At 43.1% G+C, this 11,918-nt stretch overlaps 1 protein-coding gene across 3 annotated transcripts in view; it reads right to left on the bottom strand.

Moving 5' to 3' along the window:
• The window catches only part of Sfxn1 (sideroflexin 1), a 36,561-nt gene that overhangs the window by 15,398 nt on the left and 9,245 nt on the right, over positions 1-11,918 (bottom strand). For all 3 annotated transcript variants that reach the window (XM_028772020.1, XM_028772023.1, XM_028772022.1), the window contains exons 2-7: positions 7,034-7,208; positions 5,201-5,371; positions 3,120-3,218; positions 2,203-2,278; positions 1,566-1,651; positions 614-741 (exon numbers count right to left, since the gene is read on the bottom strand). In XM_028772020.1, the coding sequence (XP_028627853.1) occupies positions 614-741; positions 1,566-1,651; positions 2,203-2,278; positions 3,120-3,218; positions 5,201-5,371; positions 7,034-7,197 (724 nt within the window). In that variant the 5' untranslated portion in view covers positions 7,198-7,208. The remainder of the gene's footprint in view (positions 1-613; positions 742-1,565; positions 1,652-2,202; positions 2,279-3,119; positions 3,219-5,200; positions 5,372-7,033; positions 7,209-11,918) is intronic.

Genomic DNA, 11,918 nt, shown 5'->3' with positions numbered 1-11,918 from the left:
CTGATGCCCTCTCTTCCTGCCTCCCTGCTGATGCCCTCTCTTCCTGCCTTCCTGCTGATGCCTTCTCTACCTCTGATTCACCATGTCTACCCTGTCCCTTGCCTGGCGGCCATCTCTACCATCCCCTTTCCTTAGCTCTCAGCTCTGAAATATTCCTAAATCAGAAACTTGTTGAGAACCAAATGATGTCCTAAGGTAAATGGTCAGCCACTCTCAAGCCACACGACACATCAGTTGGGACACACACCCACAATATTATGAAACCATCAGCAATATTGCATGAAATTGTATTTAGGCCACATGTACAAGATTGTACATGAATCATCAATAAACTTCAAATTTAACTTTGGGCCTTATCCTCAAGATAGCTTGTTATAATATATGTGTAAATGTTCCAAAATCCAAACAAATCCTAAATCTGGGACACTTCTGAAAGCCCCAGGCATTTGGGTAAGGAATGTCCTATCTGTAGTACATGCTTTATTTACTTGGTCATTCCTGGCTCCTCCATCAGAAGGTAAGTTTCACAAAGGGGAATTGTGTTTGCTGTTCTGTTTACTGACACATAAAAGCTTGGTACGAACTACAAGGCGGGACCACCGAGCTCACTCACCCATGCCCGGGGCTGCCATGAGGATCCTGGAGATGACCACCTGCGTGATGGCTTGCTTTGCTGCGTTCGTCGATTCCCCCAACCGAATGCCATTTTCGTCAGTGACAGGAATACCAACCTTGAGTTCCCTGAAGGGTAGAACACACACAAAGGTGTTCACAGATGCTTTTGGGGAACATCCCGAAGGAGGACTCTTGAGAAAGATCAAGTGCCTCCTTCATCCAGTTTCCCACTCAGGTGTCATTCTTGGCACTGATAAGCCTATTTTTAAATACCACGAACAGGTTCAAGCCTCCCATGACAGACATGAAGGGAAAATAACACAAGTACTCCCCCCACCCCAAGGATGTACCTTTCTAATAATGATATGATTTGAGGGGTGGATATACTAGCTCAAAGGTGAGATTAATTTCTATGCTCCTGTACAGATTTGAACAACTTTCTAAATCAGAAATAGATACAGTACATAGTGTTTTTGAGTGAACTCAAGCACTGAAGTCATTGCAACACAGCTCTGTTGGATATTCATTAGCTACAGTTCCTAAACACTGGGTGGTCAATTCCTGTTATAGCTCTGGCTTTTGTTATCCAGCCAAAATGTGTACTCTTCCTTCTCCTTTTATTTCTATCCATTCTAGGAGATTGAAATCATCTTGAGCTGCATAAGAAAATTCCAAGGAAAACTCAAGAAACATTTGGTTTTCTCTCTGATCTCAATCTTACAGAATTCTCTCTTTGCAGAAGGTATAGGCTAGAGACACACCTCTGAAATAGGAAGGCTATGCATTCTAAGCCTCTAGGCATTTTTTTCAGCCCACTTCAGTAAGTATGAACCCAGTGGGCTTGCCCTTACAATCTCCATTCCCAGAGTATTTCAAGCAGAGCTCAGAATTCACTTCCTTTCTAAACTCTATCAGGCATGAGGTCTTGCCTGCCTCATATTTCATCTTACCTTTGTCTCATCAGCGGGATATTAATGCAGTTAGCAGCAGCTACAGCAGCGAAGGGAACAAAACGTCCTATCAGTGGTGAGACACGCTGTAGAAAAGATAATTCCAAAAGCAGCACCTTACTTTTCCTGGACGACTGAATAGAAATGCTTACGTCTTCCTAAAAACACAGCAGTCATGGCTGGATAGAGCTTCTAGGCCAAGAGGCCCTCCAACTCTTGGCTTAGAAGTATTTCTGTATCTCTGGCAAGGACATACAGAGACAATGTATCCATCTTGATAGCTTAGTTCAGGTGCTGAAAGCACACGGACTTGAGAGTCCTCAGATTTCGGAACTTTGATTTCAGATGCTAGCTTTACCTCTTCAAGACACATCCCCTGACTCCCATTCTGGTCTTAGAAGGGCTTTTTAGATAAAGGCATTTAATAGTTAATCCTCAGAGCTGGCTGAGAACAGACCACTCTTGGACGATGCTACTAGTTACAGCCCTTCCCCCATCCACTAGAAGATACAATTAAAATATTCAGTTGAAGATTCCTACAAGCAAGCCAAGTGACTGGAACTCTTGAGAAATGGCACCCAGAGTGACAGGTGAGAATAGATTAAGATGCTTTACTATGGAAAAAAAGCTAAAGTACCTTGGTTAAGGCATTGAGTCCAAGGGCTGTCGCCACAGCGCCAGTTGTCGCAGAAACATAAGCCGTTCCCAGCTCACTGAAAAGAATAAAGACACTGTGTAAATGACGGGTACACATTGGGCATCATGAACATACGACCTGAAGAAACTGGGAAGGCAGAAGTGAACGATAAGAAACTGAGAGTCTGCAGAGGAAAATCTGGGGTCACTCCATACGTATGAAAATCTAGAGACAAAGCGAACACATCCCTGAAAATGGGCTACAACCCCAGAGAAGCAGACATGCAGATGAAGGACACATGGAAGGTGAGGCAGGAACAGAGCTGGGAGTGAGTGTGTGGGAAGCCACAGATGTAGGAAAGCTTGTGAGTGTGGAAGACCAGGGACATAGGAAAGCCTCGGGGCTAAGTGTCTGAGGCACATTTGCACAAATCAAAATTATTACTCAAAATATTAACGTACACACAGAAAGCAAAGGGCAGCACCGACATTCCTACAATGTTATCTCACTGTGTGAGAAGAGTCCAAGCTTATCTCTACTGTGCAGCCGAGCCTGAACTGCTCTGCTCATTGTGAGAAATGCCACTGGGTGGCAGGTTTCAGTGTCCCTTGCTTCGTTTGATGATATCTAAGTATTAGGAGTCAAAGGCACTTTTCAAAAATAAACAGGAAAAAGGATTTCTCTTCCAAATATTGTGCAAGTTATATCTACAGCTTTATTTAATCAATCTCAGCTTGTCCTGGTGGCTTTGACACATGCAGCCCAGAGGGGAGTCATTTAACAGAGGTATGGCTGAGGGCTGTCTGGTAGACAGAGAGGGAGGAGGAGAGACGTTGCAGGAGCAAGTTCTATGTGTCAGTGCATTGCTACATAAGGAGCAGGGGCTCATGGAGGACAAGTCATCCCCGTGAACTTACTTCACAGTGAGGGGAGCATCACCACTTCTGTTGGTGTAGTTGACAATGGCATTGAAGGACTGGTTTATCCACTGCCAGAAGAGCACAGCTGGTGTGGTCCTAAAACACAGCAGAGATGTCACATACCACTAGCACCCGTGAGCATCCCTCAGGACCTAAAGAGATGCTGACCATCAACTACCAGCAAGGAAAGGCACTATGCAGGGAGATAGCCTGGGCTGCCGATGTAGGTCTACAGGGCGTCTCCCTTGAGACTCTGTTTCTTTATCATCAGTTTCACAAGGCTCAATTTTGGGTTTCTATTGCTATGGTGAACATCATGACTAAAAGCCATTTGGGGAGGAAAGGGTTGATTTCAGCTGACACTTCCACATCACATCGAAGGAAGTCAGGGCAGGAACTTAAGGCAGGAACCTGGAGGCAGGAGCTGATGTGGAGGCCATGATGGAGGGCTGCTGCTTACTGGCTTGTTCTCATGGCTTGCTCAGCCTGCTTTCTTATAGAGCTCAGGACCACCAGCCCAGGAGCAGCATTACCTACTGTGGCTCTTCCATATCAATTACTATCAAGAAAATGCCTAACAGACTTGCACACGGGTCAGTTTTATGATAAGATTTTTCTTAATTGATCTCCCTTCCCAAATGATGCTAGCTTGTGTCAAGTTGACAAAAAAGACTATCCAGGACCTCTTCTATCACAAATAAATAAAATTTATAAAAAGCCTGGCACAGAGTAGACAATAAATGGAAGATTTCTTTCTTGAGTAAAACAAAACTATTTGCAAGCAAAGCGGGCTTGACTCTTCTTATGGGTTTAATGCCCCAGGACGCTGTACCCTTGTCTCTCACTATGCCTAAATGCTTCTGGATCTACAAGGAGAAAGAGTATTAGAATTTTTTCTAGACTCTTTATTTTTTTCTAGCTCATTTTCTTAAGGCCTTCAGATTTAGGGAAAATGTCAACTTTCTTTTAAACAAAGGTATCATTTTGTATCTTTTAAAAAACGCTTTATTCATTTTTAATCTTAGGTGTATGAGTATTTGGCCTGCATGTATGTGTGTGCATCGTGTGTGTACAATGCCTGCCAGAAGGTGTTGGATCCCTTGAAACTGGAATTATAGACCGTTGTGAGCTGTCATGTGGTACTAGAAACTGAGCTAGGGTCCTCTGTAAGAGCATCAAGTGAGAGCTCTCAGCCACAGAGACACTTCTCTGGTCCCTAATTTTGCATAATTCGAGGGAAAACACACGTTTGAAATGAATTGTATAATTTATTACTGTCATAATTATTTTATCTTATCTTGCTTGTCAGGAATGACGTCAAACTCATGGTTTCTTAGCGCCTGAGTCTTCTGTGTGCTACGATTCCAGGCCTGAGCCTCCGAGTCCAGATAAAACGGGTGTTTATTTACACATCTCATGCTAGAGACTGCTGAAGAGGGTGGAGGTAAAGATGAAATGGTATCTTTCTTAATGTAAACGCAACATTGCCTCATCTTATCTTAGTAATTACTTTTGCTGTTGTTCTTGTTAGTTTGAGGCTGGTGTTAGCTGTATCGCCAGGCTGGCCTCACACTCAAAATCCTATCTTACCCTCCCAAAGCTATGGCTCCAGGGGTGAGCCACTCTAAGCACCTCCACCTTAATTCCAACTGTCATATGTTCTACTTTAAAGTTTTTAATTCAAATTTTAAATTTATTTTGTATGCACGTGAGCATGCACACACGTGGAGGTCAGAGGACGACTTAGGACAATTCTGCTCGCTCCATCCACTAAGTGGTTCCTGGGAATCGAACCCTGTGTTCCAGCTTGGTGGCAAGCCCTTTTACTCGAAGTGCCATCTCGCCTGACCTATATCTTCTTTTATTTTTTTACTGACTGTATTTATGGGGTACGACAGGCTCTGACACACTGTAGGATGAATTCATCATTCTTGTTAACATAATCACTGTGACATTTTATTTCGATAGAATGTATATTAAAATACTCTTTGAATGGCCGTAGCAGCGCATTGACTAACACGTGACGCGCAGGCTACGTGACTCGCAGGCTCTGTGATGTGCACCCGGCTGTAACTTACCGGTAGAAGGTCATCATGCAGCCCGTGATGGTCATGTTCATCGGGACCTGGGCTGACATTCTTCCTATCAGAGTCATCTTTTCGCCCGTGTCAGGATGGAAGGCCGAGTCATACGCATACTTCGCTCTCCATAGCTCATTTTCTGTGAGGCCAGCAGGAATGATTCCTTGTCTAGAAGATGACAACAATCGGTCCAGCAACTGCCCCTTTTGGGCATCGTCAACTATGAACGACATGGTTTTTGAGACTTTACTATGCCTATGGGATCTGGCAGGGCTGTTAGAGCGTGGGTTGTAATTTTATTTTATTATTATTTTTTTAATATTTGTTTTGGGTGCTAGGGATCGAACCCAGAGCCTCACACATACCGAGCATGTGTTCTATCCCTGACCCATGCTCACAACCTAGAACATAAGAACAAAGCTGGCTACAGTGAATTCCTCAAATTCTCTCATCTCAAGTATTCATAATTCAGAAAATAACAGAAAGTACCATGCCTACCAAGGAGTATTCAACTTAAAGATATTCATTGTTTAAAATGACATAGTAAAAGTGTCATCTGAATTTAGCAAACTCTGAACCATTCTTAGCCATTCAGACCAACATTATGCCTCTCAAGGTTATTGCTTTATTTTAAACTTGTAGTTGGCAAACAGATTAGGGACCCTTTGGTGAAAATAAAGGGCTTGGTGCACAATTTGTAATATTGCATTATCAATGAAATACTCATTGTCAGAAATTTAGAAAATATTCAAATTCAGTGGAGCTATGGAATTGCCCAGAGTGTATCTACTGTTTGCCATTGGCAACATTTGGGCAAATACAAACCTTCCTAGGTGTTTAAGGTATGAGACCAAACCGTATGCTCACTAACCAAGGTCTTCATTCAATAATAGTCTGTAAATATTTCTTTGCCTGTTTATGTAACATTCTTCTAACCCATCTACATTGAATTAACTCCTAAGTTAAAGAACATATGGCTCTATAGACACAATTAGCCGAAGTGAAGTCCTATTGGATAAGTGGTCAATAAATCCAAGGAATAGTGTCTGTGTGCAAGCAGAGAAGACAGAGAGTACAATCACACATCTACAAGCCAAGGCCAGAGACAAGGAGGACCCTCCTGAGACTCTTCAGAGGGAGTGTGACCCTTCTGTGACTCAGATCCATTCTTTAAACACTACAGATTACCCCACAATGTGAGCTTAAAAAAAAAATCACTCTCCTAATTTGGATTTTAATTGACCTACCTTTTCCATTTACAAAGGATGTGGGAATAAGCCTTCATAATAGAATTCTCCCCACATCCAAGATTATTTAGAAATGAGGAAACTTGTTGATGAAACAACCATGTAAATATTAAGTGTTCCTATGGTTTTTATCCTTTGCGCGTGAGTCTGAGTTTATAGGATGTGAAGAAAGTCCCCTGGGAGAATGTATATAACAAAGACCAAGACCTTGAATCCACGAGAAACTGGCAAAGCTAGATCTCCACACGGGCCAGGCTCAGGAGAGATGGCAAAGGATGAGTTCAAGGATGTGTGACCAGTGTGCAAAGATTAGCAGCTGCAGTTTCCTCCAGGATGTTTGCAGCCCCAGCCTGCTTATCCAGAGTCCTCCTACCTAGACGAGCTAGGCCCTCCTCTGTGCTCTACCTAATAAACACCTGAGGTTCTGGGTTGCGCACGGCCCCACCGGACGCCAGCTTTCCTATATGTGTGTCTGTCTTTTCTTCCTTCCCTCCCTGCCTCATTCTGTACCTGTAATCGTGTACCACGCATGCAGCGCTGGTGGTGTGACCTGTAATTTCATACCACACAGAGCCAGCATTACCTGTAATCATGCACCACTTTCCTCGCATTCTCTAGCTGTTCGTCTGTTAGAAGGATGTTTCTGGGATCGGTAACTGTGAAGAAGTGACTGGCTCGGCCAACGAATGTGCTCTGGTCCCATCGAGGCTCCTTGATGTTAATGTTGGGTGGCACTTCCCCAGACATCGTCCCAGATCCTGAAAAGGGAAAGCCAGGTGAGGTGACACTGTTACTAGAAGCTATTTTTCAGTTGATGCTTAATCTGTGTGTAAAGACACTTGCCGGGCAAAGGCTTGCCACGATAGCGTGGTGACCTTCGTTCTACTCCTGGAACCTTTATCAAAGGTAGGAGAATCAACTCCACAAAGTTGTCCCCAGATTTCCACTGCAGTGCGATTGCATGTGCTTAACCCCCTCCCCAACACAGTGTACATGCTTACTCTTATGTGCATACCAATAAGTAATTAATTTAAAAAACCACAAAAATGTTTCATGTTTAAGTTTTGATTTTGTCCGGTCACATTCATAAGCTGGAAACCATTCTAAACTGAAGCAAGCAGTTTATAAACCTCAATGTATTCCAGCAAGACTTCAGAAATTTATGACATCTTTCTCATCTCTAAAGTACATAGTATTTCATCATTGCTTTCCTGTAGGAAAGTCAGAATTGCTCTAGAAAAGGCAGAAACACAAAAAGTTTTAAACAAGGGCTGGGGGTGGGGGAGGGGATGGCTCAGTAAGTAAACTGCCAGCCACACAGCATGATGAACCAAGCCTGAAGCTCCCTAACCTGTAAGTCGAGCCAAACCAGCCAGCTCCAGGGACAGCAGGGTACCCTGTCTCAAAAAATAGGATGGAAAATGATCTAGGAAATGATCTTGACATCACGCACCCTTGAGCAAAGCAGCTGATGTCAAAGTTACCACATTCTGGCCTAACAAATGTCATTCCTACTGTAAGGAATGGATGATACACAAGATTATAAAACTATAAATAATGATAGTGGACGCTAACAATTATAAAACTGAAAAAGATAACAGGTTCTTTCAGCCTGTTCAGCACAAAACCCACCCAATCAGAAATTAAAGATCAGCTTTAATTTACCAGAAACACAGAGACAAGCAACACAAGCCAACAGTCCCACAGACCAAAGATGGCGTCTTCCCTCCCTTAGAACATACCTGCTCTCTGGTCCATGACTGAGCACATTTGCTTCTGAAGAATATTGTTTACTTCGGAACTGCACTATAGTGTTGTACTACATGCTTCTGGTTTGCTAAAAACCACTTTACTATGTAAATAATGAAAATTTCCCATAGTACAGTCTCTTGGTCATTATTGACACTGTATTCAGATATTCCTTTCTCGAAAGCTTCTACAAGTATTTAAAAATTTGATGTGCTATGTTTTAAATTTTATCCATATACGAATATATTGTATTTTCATTGTATCTATCCCTCCCCAAACTCTGTGTTCCCTCTACATCCCTCTCTCAAATTTATGGCCTGTCCTTCTAATATGTATATATACATATGTATTACATATTCATATATATGTATATATACATATCTCAAGTCCAAGTATGTACATAGGTGTAGTACTAACCACTTCCGCTTGGGCAGCCTATCAGGTGGTTTACCCAAAAGAAAACTCCTTCCCTCAACAGCTGATGAGTCCTTCCATCATCCAGAATGTGGATTGGCATGGTCTTGTGCAGGCAGCCCATATTTTTGAGAGTAAGTGGGTGCAATTCCCCATTACATCCAGAGGACACTATTTTCTAGCAGGTCTACCCCTCCCCAGCACTCCACCTCTGCTGGCTGTTACGGTTATTCCACCCTTTTCTTGGATAGTCACTTACAGTTGTTTCATAAAAATCCTCCAGAAGTGTCAGCTCTTCACTGTGGACCCATAATAACCCTTGTCCTGCTTTGTGTTAGCTCTCTGCGTTACACATAACACCATAGCCTTGTCTGGGGCTCTCTTCTGTCATAGCTGGTGATTCTCTTGGATGAATTCTCTGGTAATGGTGGGTCAAAGGATCCAATCACTACAGAGGACTCATATAATCTTCTTACACTTTTTTATTTTCATTTCTAACATTAGTTCTAACTATAGCTTTCTTTAGTGTTTCATGAATTCTAGGGACCACTAAGGCATCAGATGGAAATGTTAGGTCACCCTATCATTTATCCGTAATAATGCATCACCGACCACTGGGTCAAAATCGAACATGTCAGACACCCAAGCCTGAAGCGGTGCAGCCGCTATTGATAGACAGGCTAGGACAGCAGACCCAGATAAAAGGAGGTGGGAAGCCAACAAGAAACCACTTTTCTCCCAACTGTGAGGTGTCAATAGCTCTGTGTCTGAGTGACACCACTTTCCTAGAGGACAGACCTGGCTTTGCATAATCATAGATGCTCAGAAACTTTGCAATTTGAAACACATGAGTGAATCAACCCCATTCTCCTCTGCCCCCTAGCACAAGAGTCACTGAGTTCTCAGCCCAGGCATGGGGCTTCACATTAGGGAAATCTGAACCCAGTATCCTAAATCCATCTCAACATCATAGTTTCCAAGGAAATAGGGATATGAGTCCACTTTGCAGTGCAAACTTCTTTCCCCAGTCAAGGTTTGTGTGCATCCTAGTGCAGCAATAAGTTACACTGTTCTCCACAGTGCTAAGGTAGACCTTCCTTCTCTGCTCTGCTGGAGCCCGTACAGCTGCCCTGGTCATGATCTCCCTTATAATAATGAGCCTGGAAGTACACCTCCACTGGACAGCAGCTCCGTCCCTGCTGGCTTTACCTGATAAGGTTACAATACAGAACAGACCCAAAGTATAAATTAGAATAAACAGTTGTGCATGTTAAATCCAGGGACAGAGACATATAGTAATTCCCTTTATCTGAGGGGTGAAAGTACCCACAGAGGATATCTGAAACTACAGATTGTATGGACCCCTATATTTTTCTATATATTTATACTTAGAATAAGATTGATAAATTAGATACAGCAAGAAGTTAACACTACTTACAATAGAACAATACACATGACAATATAAGCTGTGTGAATGTGTTCTCTCTCAAAATATTTTACTGTTTTTGAAATTTCCCATTCAATGTTTTTGGACCAGGATTGATCATTGGTAGCTCACAGGTAAATGGGACTCATGGACATCAAAAGGCTGGGTCATTGTGTGGAAACATGGATTATTTAATAGGCCACAAATAATAAATAAAAACTCCAGTTTATATGTAGGGATGCTTCCAGACTCTCCCACAGGGCTTAACCAAGCCATTGCAGCAACCTCCATAATGAAGAGGAACCAGGAATATGAGTCCTGAGCCCAAAGGTTGTCTGTACCTCAAGCCGGTCTGATCTGCCTTCAGCGTCTGTGTTTGGAGATAAAGGTTACTAAGAAATCTGTACTGCTTAGGCAAATAGCAGCAGCAGCAGCAGCAGCAGCAGCAGCAGCAGTAGTAGTAGCAGTGGCAGGAGAAGCAGCAGTTGATAACTATGGTAAGAGAAACAACTAAAGATGGAAGAGATGGTTCACTAAGTCCACAGAAACGCAAAAGCAAAGATGGCACATCACGTCAAGGGCTCAGCATGTTCCTACAATGGCACCAGCAAAGACAGAAGCTCTAAACTACAGGATACATGGGGGGAAAGGGTGGGGGGAGAGCTTTTAAAGACACACACAGGCCTTCTAGAGATTCTCACACACTAGGCCTGGCTAAGGCTGCCTGGCCAAGTGACTCCGAGGGTGGTCTAGGCTCAGACCTTCAGCTCAGTGGGTGGGCACCAGACCATGCTCTACACAGGGCTACGTGGCTGATGCTCCCTTCCCGCCCTCCTTGTGATGCTCCTCAGGCTGGAATGAATTCTTGCCCAGGGGACACATTTTTTCTCCTTTATGCTTAATACAGATAACAAGGCAACATTTTAAATGGAGCTTTCACAGAATTCCAGTTCTTAACAACAAATCCTGTTCAATGTGTTAAATACAAGCATCAATTCAGCTAAATTGTAACTAACACTATGCCATTATAACAGAGTGGATACTTTTGTGGCAGTATTGCATAAGAACTATACAGGACCTTACAACTGAGTTATCCAACAAGCTCATCATACAGACAAGAAAACTGAGACCCAAGGGAAGGACATACTTTGTCAGGTGACATGGCCGAAGGTGAGAGGGGAGCCCAGAAGATCACCTTTTCTCTCTAGTCTTTTTAGCTCTTTTTTTTTTTTTTTTTTAAAGGATAAAATCAGTTACTATCTACAGAGAACTGGATGGAGTCTCTGAGGTCCCTTTTTCTCTTTAAATAAGAGAACTTCTTAGAAAGAAACTTCTAGTGCAGTGGACATCATAACTTCATAGAACATAGCCCAACAGACCCACAGGCACACTGCAGACAGAGGCCTTGTGAAAGAAATATCCCTTCTATGGGACAAAGATGGGCTGAGAAGTGAACATTTTTTCTATTAAACACAGGGATACCCTGGATGCTTAAGAGAATGTGCTCTCTTCTCAGGGCAGTGCTGAAATAAGCCTGCTTATTTTTCACCACAGCTGTGTCCTTTCTACACAGTACAGACGTCTTACAGATGAGGAAAGATTTTTCAGAGGCTATTCCCAACCTACAGAGGAAGGAAGCAAGGCAGCTTCTTTGCCTGCACAGAGACCTGCACACTCCAGGCTAAACTGCCAAACCTCAGAAACCACAAAGCCCCACGGAAGGCCTTGTCCTTGTGGGCAGAAGAATGGTCTCCCAGGAAGTAAACAGCCGGCATGGTGCCCAGGAGCTGAGGGAACGCCACATTAATCGTTCTGGGGCTTGGTTAAGGGATTTCAGCTCCACATCCTGTGATTATCTGAGTAGGTCCAGAGTCACAAG

Source organism: Grammomys surdaster, unplaced genomic scaffold (assembly GCF_004785775.1).
Source record: "Grammomys surdaster isolate TR1022 unplaced genomic scaffold, NIH_TR_1.0 211, whole genome shotgun sequence".
NCBI lineage: Eukaryota > Metazoa > Chordata > Mammalia > Rodentia > Muridae > Grammomys > Grammomys surdaster.
The sequence above is the reverse complement of the archived record's forward strand: the minus strand, read 5'-3'. Positions and strand labels throughout refer to the sequence as shown.